The following is a 17,458-nucleotide window of genomic DNA, read 5'->3' on the forward strand; positions in this document are numbered from 1 at the left end:
TTAATTTACATAAAATAAAATTGTGTTGTTTAAAAACAAACAAAAAAATTATAAAAAAATATAAAAAATAGCATTACTTATTCAATAAATGATAATTAGTATAATAATTTATTTAATTAATTTAAATAATTATTTAATAATTTGATTATTATAATGTATTAGTAGTGAGGAATATGATGGGAATTAAAAAATAGTGTACTTAAAAAAAATAATGTGTAAAATTTATTAGTAATGGTTTTATTTATTTTAAAAATAATTTAAGGGGGTATTTGAAAATTAATTTGTTTATAAAATAGTAAGTAATACGAGTTAATAACTACAAATTAAATTTAATAATACAATTTGGTGGATGGTTTATAAATATGAATTAAAGTTAAGTAGTCAATTGTTGAATAATATAAGTTTGGTTGTTTTATAAAAATAAATAATGTGTTTAAATTTAAAAAAAAAAACATAATAAAATAATAATTATTTTTTATGAAATTTTGTTATTTAATTATGTTATTTAAAAATTGTAGAATATATTATGTTTGATTAGGTTGATAATATTTAAAGAATGAATAATGATGAAGTAAAAAAAGTGGATACTATTATTAAATAAAGCAGAGAGAAAAAAGAGAAATGAGGTATTTAAACCACAAATTTTCATTTTATGTAAATTAAATAAATGTGAAAAAAAGATTGAACTGAATTCGTCACATAATATTGATGACTTGAGTAAAAAGATAAATTGTAACTTAAAAAAATAGCCAACAACATTGATTAAACAAAATTAAAGTTGTCTTTGATATTGTTGACTTCTTTATCATTTCTCAGTTGTTATTAAAATCGTGTTTTATTTATTTTTATAATTTCTTAAAATATATTCATCTTCGTAAATTTAGTGTAAAATTGCATCATTGTGGTAAAAAGAACCTTATTGCTTGTCTAATGACATAACAAAGATAAAAAAAAATAACAATGTAATTAAAGAGAGAGTAAAAAAAAAAAAGTGAAAAATGAAACCAACTAATAGATTTGATTCATATTATAAAATAAATAAATTTGATTGTATATGAATATATTTAGAAAATAATTAAAAAAGATTGAACGTCAGATAATTTTTTTTAAATGTAAATTAAAGTCAAAAAATAAATTAAAATTAAAATTAAAATTGTTATAAAACTTTAATAAAATATATATATATATATATTTCAAAATAAAAATATATTATTTTTTTTATATATAACACATTAACAAAATATAATTTCTTTTTATTAATTATTTTAATATTTTTATTTTAACAATTTATTATATTATAATATAATATATGTAAAAATATTTAATTATTATTTACATCTATATATTTTAATTATTTATTGAGTTAGAATAAAAATAAATGTTATATTGTATTTTATTTTATAAAATATTTATAAAAGTTATTTTCTTTGTAAATTATCACGATAGTTTTTCGTGATTTAATGTTTCGTTTTTCTACTTTCTTAGTTATGTTTCAGTAGGAAACAAACACCCTTTAAGTAAGCAATAAGCAGAGGTACTCTTTCCTTAATCAAACTAATAATTTGTTTTTGCAAAGCGTACATTTATATCAAATTATTATTTTTATTATCAGTTACTCATTTAATACTGTAAATACAAAAACTTTATCTTTAAATTTCTATACTAAAAATCATGCATAATATCTATAAATACCATTTTAGTTTTAATCTTTCTTAACCCCCCTACACATCCATTTTTAATCATTTTTTGAGTCTCCACTGTACATTGATTAATTATTAACCCCTAAAAGAGATTTAAAATAAAGTATACACAGAAATGATAAACTTTCAGTATTAAAAAGTAATTTTTGTTTACCTATAAAAGATTAAATTGATAATTTACCCCAACTATTATTATGCAACAAATATATCAATTGCGTTTTAAGCAATCACTGGGATATTAAAATAATAGTTAACATCACAGTTTAAACATGTAAAAGTAAATTAGACAGCCAGTCTTTGATAAATGAAGTGGTATTAATAGCATAAAAAGAGAAAAGATTCACGATTTTTTTAAAACGTGATACCAGAATCCAAATATCAAATACTACAACTTTTTATCGATGTATCGATACAATAGAGAAGAAAACTAAAAGAAAAATCTTTCAAAAATTTAACAAATACATGAATTGTGAACTAAGAGCAAGCATAACTGATTAAATGAGGAAGGGCAGTAGAGATATTTTGTTCCGAAAGTGAGGAGCTACAAGAATTTTGTGCTGATGCTGAGAACCGCATATGTGAACAAAAAATGAAGGGGAGAGATTCTCGTCTCCATATACATACAGGGTTTGCTATTGTTCTTATTTCATCCCTTTACCTTCGTCTTCATTAAGAATCCGATTTCGGAAATCATTAACCATAAGAGGCAATCCTTCTCTCAGTGGGACTTTTGGCTCCCAGTTTAGCAATTCCTTCGCTTTGCTAATATCTGGCTTCCTCATATGTGGATCATCAGCAGTGTTTGGCTTGTATTCTATTGTAGCACTGGAATCAATTGTTTCTTTAACAACCTATAATAAAACCATTTCAATCTCACTTCACTCACCAAAAGTCTGATGGCCACAACTAATTTGCTGTGTTAGGCTATTGATTAAGCAGTGAATAAAAACAAAATGCAGATGCCCAGCGGCATATTCTGACAGAATTAAGGTAAATGCATAGGAAGAAATGAAAGTGAGAGAAGAAAAGAAGACTTAAGATACCTCTGCAAGCTCTAACATGGTAAACTCCCCAGGGTTACCCAGGTTGAAAGGTCCCACATGTTCACCTTCCATTAAAGCCACCAGCCCATTAACCTGTGGGTTGGAAAAGAAATTTAGTTTACCATTGCATCAAGACAATTCCTCACCAGTTCATATCAAATGCAGGCATAACAAATCCTTCATTCTTAAATTTGAACTTGTCCAATTCAAAATCAATAGAAAAAATACTTCAAAAAATGTCAGTCGAATTACAAGTAATGGCCAATAATTTCATTTAACCTTCCAAATCAGCTGTTTTCTCTTTCTTTTAAGTATTCTCTTAGTAACTCTCTAAAAGTTCATTTCTACTTGAATGATATTGTCTTTCACCCAAGAAAACAATTCTCATTTAAGAAAATCAGGTCGAATAAGCTAGTTGAGTGTTTTAGTAAACATGAGTTACATTAAGGTACAAGTTTAAAAAAACCCTGCCCCCTATCCCATTCCCCAAATAAATAAATAAAACTCAAATATATCTTATCTCCTTATTTAAAATCTGTTTATAGTCCAAAGACGAAGGATTCAGTGAAATATACATTTAAAAGAAAAAAAAATGTTAGTTATATACCAAATCAGAGACATATTGGAAACTTCTTGTTTGCTTCCCATCACCATATACAGTCAATGGTTGCTTCCGAATAGCCTGCAAAAATAAATGAACAAATGAATAAAAATTAATAGTATACGAAAACATCTCGAAAATAATTTGAAAATAAAGACAAGAAAGTCAAACCTGTGCAACAAAATTGCTAACGACACGACCATCATCCAAACACATCCGGGGTCCATATGTATTGAAAATTCGAGCAATACGAACCTGTAAAACATAAAACCAGATCACTCTCAATAACATTTAAACTTCTCTAATGTAGGATTAAATATTAATTTTTCTCTAAATGAAGAATTTGTCACGCATATGAAGTTGTGCATTGAATTAAAAGTCTTTCAAATCCTACATATATACAACACGTAATCAATCGTAAAAGATTTCGTGGAATACATATTGCCAGTAACCAATAGTCTAAAATTAAAAAGGTTTTAGTACGTGCACATGCACACACACCAAATAATTTATCTGAATCTATTTTTTTTAAAACCTTTACTTGCTTACATAGCTGTTCTTGGGAAAGTTGTGCAGAAAAGTAAAGAGTTAAACAAAATCAAAAGCTAGCATTAAATTCATACTTGTGTTATAGTAATCAGTCCCAAATAGTAGCAAAGCAATTGATCCAAAAGCACTATTAGCGGGCTGGTCATTATATTAAATATTATAAATACAAGATAAATAATTTAGAATCTATATATACCATACCCTAATAAATGTTTAAGCATAGCGAACTATCTAAAATTCAAGATAAATAATTTAGAATCAATATACCATAGACTAATAATATTTAAGCATAGCGAACTATCTAAAATTCAAGATAAATAATTTAGAATCTATATACCATACACTAATAAATGTTTAAGCATAGCGAACATCTAAAATTCAAGATAATTCATAATCAAGTGTAATGCTATTTTTACATCAAAGTTTGAAACAACTTCACGCACAGGAGGGAGAGAGAGGAAGACAACAGAGAGATGTGTGATACAATATGTGATGTAGCGAAGGGAGAGAAAGAGAGAGAGAAAATTGAGTGTATAGAAAACAGAAAAAAAATAGTGTGAATATTACTCTAATAAAAAAGTCACAGCCTAACACAGATTTACAACTAGCCACAGCTATAATTAACAATGAGAGAAATAAAAACGCAGGAATGAAGTTCAAAGAAAAAGGATGGAATTATAGGAAAAAAATAGCTGTGACAGTAAAGTGTGAAAAACACAAAATATAAAATAAAGTCAATTCGTGTATAGCCAAGCTATGTTGCAGGAGCTGAGGCCTGTAATCACTACTGTGTTAGAACTGCAAAACAAAGGTTGAAGATGGGCTTGACCAGGAAAGGGATGGATTGGGCAAAAATGGCGGAGTTTAACAGAAAAAAAAAAGGTTTAGAGGGATTTTTACATTTTTGGGTAAATAAAAAATTGACTGAACAGACCAAATTTTAAAAATAATTACCAAAACAGGTCAGTTGTATTTAAGACATAACATCCTCAATTAGAATTCTTGTTTCAAAACACAATTTACTGATAGCCCTAATTTTTTAGAAACTTAATATTTTGGTAATTTTTTTAAAAGGATTACCCACAAACATGAACATCCCAAGTTTAGAATTGGACAAGGAATAGTTGTGCTATCCTCCACTATTTGGTTGGCTGCTATTCAGCTGCAAATTTCGGCACCATTTGTGCAATGCAAAGATGCTACACTATGAGTTTCCTACAGCAGGCAGCTGCTGCTCTCTACTGAGCTACAGAGAATCATATTGTACCAATTAGCCCAAATAACCATGCTTTGTCCTGGTTTATTGTAGAACGTAAAAATGATGTCATAACTAACAGCATATCTACCTGTCAAACTTAGGCTAACTTGTCCGATTTACATCCAAAATTAAAATTTGGCAACTCTTGTAGAAAGAACATTCAGGATATACCATGCAACCTTAAAATTAATTGCACCTGCTTTTTTTATGAGTTTTTAAAATAAATAGATAAGAGAGGTAGAACAAAAATTAAGAGGTGTTTAAGCAAAGGACGCATGACCCAAAAGGTATTCGGTTGAAAAATGTAGCAGCAAATACCCATTTCAGATTCTTAATCAGAATCCAACATTAGCAAAGTGGAATATGTATTAACCAACTCATATCCTCCAGGAAGAACTTTTTCTCCTTTCTCATGGAAGCTGCCGTTATTTCCAGCAAGAGATATAACATTATATATGCCTGATTTGGCAAATAAGCTCTCATCAAAGAAAAAAAAATCAATTTATTCATTTATTCTAAGAACTTCACTAATTATTTATCAGCAAAAAAAGAGACTCTCCACAGTCTTTATTTCTCTAATGATCGTCCACAAGTTTGGTTAATGTTTCCTCTATGGATGAAATTAGAAGTGGATTTCCTTGCAAACATTCAGACATTCTCTGATAAGAGATGGATACTGAATCTTCAGCCTTTAGCTACTTATGTACGTGAGCATGTTACCCTTCTGATTAGAAATGGGTACTGAAAATAATATATGCATGGATGGAAGTTTAATATGTTCAATAACGCCTGGGCAAAACACTACAGTATGCTACAATTTCCAGTGTGATGTGAAAGAATAGCAAAAGAGCAATCTAAATGATTTAACATGACAAGTAAAATTAATAAAAAAAATAAGGGAAATAAACCACATGTAATCCTGTTCTCAAGTTAAAACAACAGATCATACAGTACAAGTATAATAACATCACACTAAACTTATCATCCAACAACATAGAATAATACATCAAAGATAAATAATCCAAACTATTCAATCAATTCAAGAAACACATAACCTACCTCAACGCCAGCACCTCGATGGTAATCCATGGCCAAAGTCTCCGCAGTCCGCTTCCCTTCATCGTAACAACTCCTCTCACCTAAAATCGCCAAACCAAACCACAAAATTGAAAAGTTATATTACAACATAAAAGCTTGGTGTATTCACTCGCTAGCTCGCTCGCTCACTCACCTATTGGATTGACATTTCCCCAGTAAGTCTCTTTCTGAGGATGCTCCAGCGGATCACCGTAGACCTCACTGGTGCTAGTAAGCAGAAACCTGGCCCCAATTCTCTTCGCAAGGCCCAACATGTTAAGCGTCCCCATCACATTCGTCTTGTAAACCAACAATTAAGGATCACAAAATTCAAATCAAGCAATATTTAAAAGAGAGTTGAAAAAATCCGCAGTTGGTTAGAAATTAGAAGGATATGATGGTCTTGACGGGGTTGTACTTGTAATGCACCGGCGAAGCGGGACACGCGAGGTGGTAGATCTGATCCACCTCGAGGAGAATCGGCTCAACGACGTCGTGGCGAATGAGCTCGAACCGAGGGTTGCCGAAGAGGTGCACCAGGTTCTCCTTTCTCCCGGTGAAGAAATTGTCAATGACGATGACGTCATCCCCACGCGCGATGAGCTTGTCGACGAGGTGGCTCCCAACGAAGCCCGCGCCGCCCGTGACAACGATCCGCGGCCTTCGGCCGTAGATCCCGACGGGGACCCGGCCCGTGCGGGACCCGGCCAATCGATTGAGGCCCGAGCGGGGAAGGAAGTTGGGTGTCTCAGGTGGGCCTATGCGGGAGAGTGTGGGCTGTATGATAAAAAACGTGGAACCGATGAGAATCCCGACGAGGATAAACAAAAGACGCTGCTCTCTGAGAAGATAGTTGATGGATCTCGGGAGGGATCTGGTGTGCTTGATGGATTTGGGAGAGTATGGTGAGGCCTCATTGCTCGACATCTCTTCCTCCCTGCGGTGATTCAAACTGGTTTGCTTGTGAAGCTGTTTCATCTTGTGGTTAAAAACAAAACACAACGCTACCGTGTGTTTTTGACCGAGGAATGTTTTGGGTAACTGCAAAATAGATACTTTCTTTTCTCTTTTTAATCACACGATCTTTTTCTGCCTTTTCTGATGCACAGTGCGAATGAATGCAGATGATTATTGTTATAGAGATGGAACACGAACACTCAACAGAAAGCGTGAAATTGAAGGTACTCTGCCCCCGCCATGGATGCCACTTTTTCTATCTTTCTATCGATCTTTGATCACTCCTACGTGAATGCCTCTCTCACCATAATTTTTTTCTTCCGCATTTAAATTAACCGTATTCTTAATTTCTCTTTAATTTCATTACAAATTAATGGTTTACATTTTTCTACATTCTATATAACAAAATCTTTTTATACATATCAAAACCTTCATTTGTAGAAATAAATAAATCAGAGGCATACATACACCTTTGATTTAAACTTTTTGTTTACTAAATTAACTTTATTGTTAGATTCTTAAATTGAAAGTAATGTTAGATTCATCTTAACTTTATTGTTAAATAATAATTCATGCATGTCCTACTCCAATATTATTTAAACCATGGATTTATCTTAAGAAATAATTCCAATAAACCTAAATATACAAAACTTCACCAATGCCCAAATATTTACTGTGACTTTGCTCCTATAAATCAAATTTTTAAGTTTCGATTTTCCTTTTTCATGTTTCTGAAATTTAAATTTGAAATATTTTTAAAATTTAAATTTAATCAATTAATATATTATAAAATCGTTATTATTAGTTAAAATAAAATCATTTCATTATTAATTAATAAGGTCGTGGAAGAAAATAAAATATATGATTTTAATATTAATTTTTACATTAAAATTATAATTAATAAAATATTCAAATATTTTTTATTATTTAGTGTATATAATTTTTTTTTAATAAATTTACGAATTTAAAAATTTAAGTATTTTTAAATATTAATAATTAGTGTTACTAATTAAAATATATTTAAATGTAAATTATTACATTGAAACTTTAATGTAATAATTTAAATATTAACATTTTTTAATCTAAATTAATATTATTAAGTTTGTTATTAAAATTGATTTGATTAAAAATTACAATATTGAACACTATAAATTAACCTAACAGGATTGAACAAAATTGATTTTCTTAACTTTTAGTAGCGAAATGTAACACTCCATAATTTACATATAACTATTATAATAAAAGTTCTAGCAGTTTCTATACAAACTTGGAGTTTTTCAAAACATTCCTAATACATTATTAGGATTTATAGAAATACAAATATTTACATATCCAGTTCAAAAGAACATCTTAATGCCCTATGGTCATCTGCTCGTGTACGTAGTACCGTCATCGCAGTTCAAACACAACAAGAAAAACAAGGGTAAGCTAATGAAAAGAAATTTCATATCTTATCTAATTTTATTTTATTTTGCAAAAAGAACCAATCAAACAAATCATTTGTAAATATTTCTTTAAATGTTGTCATATAAAATTTCAATATCAATTTCATCATTCATATAGACCACACATGGATCTATTTTCAATCACAATCATTAGATTTCATTTCAATCCTACTTCATCTTCCGGAAGACTCATTAAGTATGCCCCTACCAGAGACTAACACCTGACCCAAATATTACCAACGAATCCAATAGAAAGGATCAGGGTAAGTTCAAACATCCAATACCGAGTGTCTACAGTGGGACCTGGTGTGTATGAACTCCCTCTCAGCTTCTCACCACCTAATGTCTACATGACTTAGATCATTAGTGAAGCCAGAGGATCTCCGTTAAACATAGGCTTTTCATACTTAACGTACCATCAAACAACAAGTCATACATTATCCTCAAGAGTAAAAATAATATATAAACAAACACAAAATATATAAACAAATAACACCCCTCAAGAGAAATTGAATATTGGGACCACGCCCCTTCCACATTCAGATCTTCTATCCTAGGGTGTTATTAAAAATTAAATTTAGCTTCCCTTACCTCAATTGTTTGTTTTCCAAGCAACTTCAAGAATTTTGTTCCCCACAGTCTGGATCAACTTTAAAATTTACGGGCCTAATGCAAGTTATCCAAACCGAACAAAAATTCAGTATATAGTAGAATAAGTTGAGAGGATTAAACTTCTCAACTAACCCCACCAAGATTGATGACTAACTCCTAAGGAAAAACAAAGAACAAAGGATCTCTAGAGTAAAAATGAACTTACTCTATTTGAAAATCTGATCGGGTAGAAATGTTCCTTAACTCCTCAACTATATCGTGGTACGATCAGATTCTAAAATAGATGCGGTATGGAGTGAGAAATTAAGAGAGAAGGTAGAAGGGAGAGATGAAGGGAGAAAGAAGAAAGAAAAGAATGGTCCGTGACAGTGGGGGCAAAGTTCTGCTTCTTTATCCTCTTTTTTTTTTTTTACGTTCTTACACAAAATACAATAGGAAAAGATCGTAATTGAACAAATCGAGTAAGTTCAAATTGACGTAACATGAAACCTATTAATCCGAAAGCACCATGGAGAACACCAAAAGTCCACATACCACCTAACTCTTCAGTTCAATCATAAACAAAATAATTCAAGATCATTTTATTAAACCACTTAAAAAGCTCGTAACAAGAAACAACGTCTATAGAGTTTTGGGAAAAAAAAAAACAACCACAAAGCTTAAAATAAATCCATCAAAAGACATGTATTTAAAACAAAAATAGATCCATAAAATCACTATATTAATTACAAATTCAACATGGTCAATTTCACAACTTGGGTAATGAAGCACTCCTATTTTTCTTCCTCCCACATTGGGCAGGTAAAAAATCATTTTCTTCTATTCATTTATAACTTTGTATAAACCCAATATCCCTTTATAATAGTTTTGTTATTTGTTAGTTATGAAAAGTGTACACATAAAATAATATTTGAATGTATGAAAACGTAAGAAATTTTGTATGAAAGTGTTTTTTTTTATATAGTAGCAGTTTGCATTTTTTATTTGTATGATACACAGAACTTTACTTATGCAAAGGAAACCATGACTAATATATCTTTTTCCCATAAATTAAACAAAACTCACACAGATAATAAAACTTATTCGACAACGAACCTACCGATTACTCCAAAATAAAAGCTATAGAATAAAGGAAAAGGAGAAATAGTAGTGGTGAGTGAATAATTTGACGGTAACATCATTATTCGATGGTAAAAATAAGAATTACCTGAGTGTAATAAAATAAAGTTAAAAGAAACAGTGGTAAGTGAGGATAAAAATTCTTATTACATCCTTCTTCATTTTTAACTCAACTATCCCATAGAATAAAAAAAACATATTAAATAGGATAGAAAAAATTCAATAGATCTGGTTCGATTTCATCCAATAACAAAATTTTAATATTAATGTAACTTTAATTATGATAATATACAATAATATTTGTAAATAATAATAATAGTAATCTCTAAATTGTATTAATGTAGTAGATACAAATTCTTTTATGTATTCACAGGATTGAGTTTGATTCTCTTGCAGCGAAATTTTATCGTGACAGTCCAACAAACATTAGACTAAAATAGAATATCTTATATCTAACTTATTTTGGCTACCAATTACCAATGAATCTCATTATTTCAATTTTAAAGTGGAAAGGATTTGATATTTCACTAGTTATCTTCATTTAATTTTCCTATGTTAAATTAATCACTGTTATTTATTTTATACCATAATTTATAAAAATATGAAAATGTATTTTTTCTTTATATTATTTCTCAAATATAAACTAAAATATTATAAAATACACAAAATATAATAATTTTTTAAATTAATATACACTAAATTTATGTTAATATTAATATAATTTTATCCAAACTTCTTCCTATTTGATTTTTTTAACAATAATATCATATAATACAATACAATGATTTTTTAATGAAAAAGACAAAAGAGAGTGAAGTTGTAAAATTTCAATCTTTTATAGAGGTTTAGGAAGAAAGCATAGACGTGTAGGAAGAAAAGTGTTGAAATTTAATAATTTGGCACGGTGCCTCATATATTTGATGTATAATGTGAATGCATTAGACATTCTCATTTTCAACATGTAAAATGCATTAGACATTTCATTATTAATGTGAAGGAATCAATATAGTGCCTTACACCAGTCCACATTTTGATACTATTCTTTGCATTTTATACTTTTTCTTTACCGTTTTCTTTATGGTATTTTTTTTTCTAATGATTTGTAATATGCACTCTCATGAATAAAAAAAAAGTAGTGGTTAAATATCCATTCACATTTATTCAGTATCTAAATAAAATAAACAAAATCTAATTAAAGAGCATGGTGCATATGTGAACATATATGTGTACATTATTATTATAACATTTATCTTCCAATGATTTGTAATATGCACCCTTATGAATAAATAAATTTTGTAGTGGTTAAATATCCATTCACCTTTATCCAGTATCTAAATAAAATAAACAAAATCTAATTAAAGAGCATGGTGCATATGTGAACATATATGTGCATATTATTATAACATTTTTCTTCCAATGATATAGTAATAATAATAAAAAATTATTAATATAGTAATAATACTTTATAAATAATTATACATGTATTTGTTAATATATATATATGTTTTTTTTATATTTATATTTATGTATATATAAATATTTATTCAATAATTATCTACATATAAATCTTTATATATTAATATATTATATATTATAAATTAATACTAATCAATATATTAATATATTATATATGAGTTTATTTTATATATAACTTATATTTATATATATTATTATATTAAAATTTAAAAATGCTAAATATATGAAATATGAAAATAATTATAATATTAAATAAATTTTTTAGTGGTTAAATATCCATTCACCTTTATCCACTATCTAAATAAAATAAAAATTAAAGAACACGGTCCATATGTGAACATATATGTACACATTTTTATAACATTTTTTTCCAATGATATAGTAATAATATAGTAATATAGTAATAATAGTAAAAAAGTATAAAAAATTATTAATATAGTATTAATACTTTATAAATAATTATACATGTATTTGTTAATATATATATATATATTAATATATTCTATATGAATTTATTTTATATATAACTTATACTTATATATTATTATATTAAAATTTAAAAATGCCAAATATATGAAATATGAAAATAATTATAATATTAATTAGTTTTAAAATGCTTTGAGGGAAACACAAGAATTGATGGTTGCAGTTTGGAAAAACTAAACGTCTCACATTTTACATATTAATATGTTATTTAATATATACTCAATACTATTTCATATTCTTTTGTTCATTTCTTCCTTTCATTTATTAGAAAAACATGGATGGCAACTGCTGACAATTATAATATTAATTAATATATTAATATTTACAAATGTCAAAATATGAAATATTATATTAATATTAATTAATTTTGAAATGCTTAGAATGAAACGTCAGAATGGATGGTGGCAAATTGGAAAACCCAAACGTCTCACATATTGGATATTAATATGCTATTCATAGGTGTGGTTTCTGAGATTATTGTATACACAGAATCGTCTTTCATTGTTTGTGTTGTAAGTCCTTTCATATTTCATATTCTTCTCTTCATTTCTTCCTTTCATTTACTATGAAGATGATAACCGCAACTGCTAAGGAGATTGTCGGACTGGATACCAAAGGCATGTTTTGGACAATGAGTGTTAAGGGTGATGTATGTGTTTTCTTGGTTATGTTATTATATTTGATTTTCCAAACTTCAATGACTTGCTTACAGTTTTTATTTTGATTTTTAAATAACAATATGGTATTTTGGATCGCGCTTTTGCTATTGAACTTGATGACCAATGGCTGCTGGCAGATAATAACGGGAACACCCATGTTGTAATGTACAACATGGATTTGCTGAATCCAAAAATAACATATGCATGGGGGAACTTACGTCATTTTTATGATCTTAAAGGAGAACACCGTGTATATTTCTGATACATTGGTGATAACTGCTTTCATATTAATGTTTACATGGAATCGACTTCTCAAATAATGGTATATGGCCATTTTGCTAAAGCTGAACGTCGTGAACCACTCACCAATAGTAATTTTCAACATTTCTTTGTGACGTTATCTTTTCGTCAAACTCAATCAAATTATCTGGTGACATTTTATTTTTGTCTTTTTTAATATTTTAATTCTTATTTTTTATATTAAGTTGTTTACCCATTGTTTTATTTTCTTGAAGTATCTACCTGAAGAATCGACATAAATGATAAAAGTAAAGAACTTTGATAAAAAAAACCCAAAAAATATCATAAAGAAAACAGTAAAAAATATAATATAAAATATTATTAATCTAATAATAATACTTCATAAATAATTATATCTGTATTTCTTTCCCGGGTTAGTAACACTAGTATAATACAATACAATGATTTTTTAATGAAAAAGACAAAAGAGGGTGAAGTTGTCATTTCAATCTTCTATGGAGGTGTAGGAAGAAAGCATGGAGGTGCAGGAAGACATTTCAATAAGATAACGCTTAACGGCCCACTAGTTCTCCAAATACTCGAAACAAAAGAAAAGCCCAATTACGAACAAAAGGAAAAGAAGGAGCTTCTCAATCCTTGTATATAAAAATCATCGTTAACATTGTGCCTCCGACTTTAGGGTTTAGGAGTGTTTGCAGAGCTGCGCGTCGATCTACGAAATGGGTAAGACAAAGAAATTCATTGTAGCAAAGATTCAAATTCGTTTCCTTTTTTCACGTCTGATCTGAGTTATTTCTTTTTTGGCATTGAAGCGAGGATAAAGGTGTACGAGCTGAGGAACAAGAACAAGGTGGAGCTGCTGAACCAGTTGAAGGACTTGAAGGCGGAACTCGCTCTGCTTCGAGTGGCCAAGGTCACCGGCGGCGCCCCTAATAAGCTCTCCAAAATGTACTATTCGAACTTGTTCTGATTGTGTGTTGTGATTGTTATGTTTGTCTGAATCGCATTCGGTGATCATTTTGTAGCAAGGTTGTGAGGCTTTCGATAGCCCAGGTGTTGACGGTCATTTCCCAAAAGCAGAAGGCGGCGCTCAGAGAGGCATACAAGACGAAGAAGTATTTGCCCCTTGACCTACGTCCCAAGAAGACCCGCGCCATTCGCAGACGCCTAACCAAAAACCAGGTTTCATTTTTTTTATTTTTTTTCCAGTGTCTTTAGTTTAATTTTGTTCATTGTTTTTGAAGTATAATTTTAAATTTTAACATGTGCTTCATACTCCAACTTAACCAATATTTTTGAGTTTGAGTTATGGCACATGTGCCTTAAAAATGCCTTAATATTTGGTTCCATTTGGATTGTGATATCATATCATTAAATTAAACTGCGATTACAACACGGATAAACTGGGTTCATGTTGTTTCATGTTTTTGGGAATCAGACCGAATTTTTTGCTCTCATAAAAATAATGGTTAAATAACGATTTTCTATAGAAGTTATTTTATAGTTGATTCGTTCTGGATTTGCTTCCAATTTTAACCGAGGTTTTGGTTTTATTCGATTGTGCTTTTTCTTACCACCCTCCTCTCGGCGGCTTGAGCAGGCATCATTGAAGACAGAACGGGAGAAGAAGAAGGAGCTGTACTTTCCACTAAGAAAGTATGCCATCAAAGTTTAGGTTAGAATTGATTATTTGTATTGAAATTTTAAGGTGTTGTTGATGCCTGCCACTGAGGCTGCATTCCAAATTTTAGTACCAGTGTCATTTTGATGCCTGCCTTTATAGTTTTCAAGATATTTGTTAAAGCTAGAGTTGTTTTGAGAATTATGGTTGTTTTTGGCCTTTTGGTTGGAGTATCACTGAATGAATGATCATTGACACTCTTCATTTTTCTCCTTTTTGTTGAACTTCTTCATTTGTCACAACTAGTTTAAACGTATAATTTAGTCCTTATGTTTAGCAAATTCTTAGGTTTATTTCGAAATAGGTTTAGTTCTTGTTTAATTCTTAATATCTGAAAATGGGATTTTAGTCCTTGTATAATGAGTGAGTTTTTATTTTGGTATCTAAAAATTCCAAGTTATTCAGCCTAGGGCTGTAATACAATGTCTGTATTTATAATCACAAACTTTTAAAATTTGCAAGTAAATGTCATTCATCTATTTTAAAATGAATATTAAAAACTGAAAGTAGTTATTTAAAGTATTAAGGAATAAATGTCAACGAAAAGAAAGTCATTTTTGTACCTGCAAAACTTTGCAGTTTTAACAATATGGTCATGTATTGATTGAGTTCCATTTATGTAGACCATTTTTAATTTGGGTTTATACGTGCAATGTATTCATGAAGTTCATTCTTATACATGTGAATTGGCAATGAGCTATACCGGGAGAAATCAAATTAAGATCTAAAGTGTGTACTGATCGAATTGGCAAGGTTTACTTTTATAGTGAAGGAAATAGTACATTTTTGCATGGGATTTAGTGGAGAATTTGTGGTTGGAACTAAATCATATTTTAATATTATCATTTAATATCATATTTTTTGTATTTTCTCATCAAATCAGTTGTTTAGTAAATTATAATTCTCTCCCTCGAAAGCAAGAATTACACTACCTTTATCATTCTTGATATGTAATATAGGACTTTATTTTTAAATTAAAACCTTTAATTTTACAATTTATACAATTGTGGTATTTTAACCTAAAAATTAAATGTACTTGGAATGGCCAAAAAACTATGGCCATAATCGTGGTTCGTCCTATAAGCCCTAAAAGGCTCATAAAATAGAAAACTATTTTTGTTGGGATATATGAATGATTGCATAACAAAAACAAGTTTTCATTAGAAGGTATAGTTGTTTTTCTTGGTGTTGGAGTCGCAAACGGTTTTAGTAATGGATAGAGAAATAGCGGCAGTAGAAGTAGAGTTAGGCAGGCATGAGGTTCAGCTCTGTGTGAAGATGAAATGACATGCGGGGGTTTAAATAGCAAGTATGGGGTGTGAAAATTAGCTCTTACTCTAAGCTCAAAAGAATAGAGTTTATGCGTTTGAAAGGGGAACACAACTCAATCTTACTAGGCAGATTCTCTCTGCACCATATTTTGGACTGGATTCAATATGCAGATAAATTGTGCACTCTACCCATTTCTCTGGTCATTGTGAGGCAGCGTGCGAAAGTTTGAAAATTTAAACAAAAAGCAACCCAAGCACCTCTTGTCGTGATTGTGGCAACAAGAAAACTCGAAAGCAACGTTGAGGCATCGCGATGACAGGAAATGAAGCCAGCGGAAGTTTGAAAATTTAAACAAAAAGCAACCCGAGCACCTCTTGTTGTGATTGTGGCAACAAAGAAACTCGAAAGCAACGTTGAGACATCACGACGACAGGAAATGACATGGAGATGAAGCCACCAGATAAGCAGACGAATCCTCCACCTTCACAATTTTGTTTGGTATCACAATGCCATATTGGATAATTCAGAAGGTGTTTTTTTTCAAATTATATAATTTAAAAGTCATATTTTTATAAAAGTTTTTTAAATTTCACAATTAAAAAAATGATAGTGACAATTCAGAAAAGATAAAGTGAGAGGAAGTGCTATACAAAATATATGAAAGTCGAAGAAGTAATCCCTTTTTATGATTAGCTCACCAACATAACAAAGAAAATGAAGTATAAGAGAACTTCAAACTACTTATCCACTGCCTAAATTCAGTTCATTTAATTTATTACAAACGGCATTAACTTTTAATAAAGATTATAACAAACTCTACTTTTTTGTTAAGTATATTTTTTTTTAATACTGAAAGTTCAATTAAAATAGCTTTTCTCTAAAGATTAAATGATTTTTTTTTCTATATTTTTGTTTTACTGAAATTAGAATGTCATTAATAGTTGGCAATACAAATAACAAAACTATCCAAAATGCTATTATGTATTGAAATGTGAATTTTGTTTAGTTGATAATCAGAAAGTCAAACAGAGGATGTCACAATATATATTCTTCTTTTTTTACTACTAGAATGTTGATCCGTGCAAACGGACGAGAAATTTTTTAATATTTTATATATAAATATATAAATATAAATATAAATATTAAAATTAAAATTAATAAAAAAATTATATATAAAAATTATAAAATTGAACAAATATAAAAATAAATATAGGACACTAAACATTGAACATAAGTTTCTGTACTTTTGTATAATAAAGAAT

At 29.3% G+C, this 17,458-nt stretch overlaps 2 protein-coding genes across 2 annotated transcripts; one reads left to right on the top strand and one right to left on the bottom strand.

Annotated features, from left to right (window-relative positions):
• Positions 1-1,996: 1,996 nt before the first annotated feature.
• LOC137817563 (UDP-glucuronic acid decarboxylase 1) lies at positions 1,997-7,567 on the bottom strand. The gene is made up of 7 exons (XM_068620846.1): positions 6,625-7,567; positions 6,383-6,530; positions 6,211-6,290; positions 3,516-3,599; positions 3,351-3,425; positions 2,744-2,836; positions 1,997-2,551 (listed from the first exon to the last, which is right to left on the bottom strand). The coding sequence occupies exons 1-7, from the start codon at positions 7,204-7,206 to the stop codon at positions 2,342-2,344; spliced, it is 1,272 nt and encodes a 423-aa protein (XP_068476947.1). The 5' UTR covers positions 7,207-7,567; the 3' UTR covers positions 1,997-2,341.
• Positions 7,568-13,832: 6,265 nt separating this feature from the next.
• Positions 13,833-15,132, top strand: LOC137817564 (large ribosomal subunit protein uL29-like). The gene is made up of 4 exons (XM_068620847.1): positions 13,833-13,966; positions 14,056-14,191; positions 14,269-14,425; positions 14,844-15,132. Exons 1-4 carry the CDS (start codon positions 13,963-13,965, stop codon positions 14,916-14,918), a joined length of 372 nt encoding a protein of 123 aa, XP_068476948.1. The 5' UTR covers positions 13,833-13,962; the 3' UTR covers positions 14,919-15,132.
• The last annotated feature ends 2,326 nt before the right edge of the window (positions 15,133-17,458 follow it).

The sequence above is a fragment of the Phaseolus vulgaris genome, unplaced genomic scaffold, assembly GCF_000499845.2.
Source record: "Phaseolus vulgaris cultivar G19833 unplaced genomic scaffold, P. vulgaris v2.0 scaffold_142, whole genome shotgun sequence".
Lineage (NCBI taxonomy): Eukaryota > Viridiplantae > Streptophyta > Magnoliopsida > Fabales > Fabaceae > Phaseolus > Phaseolus vulgaris.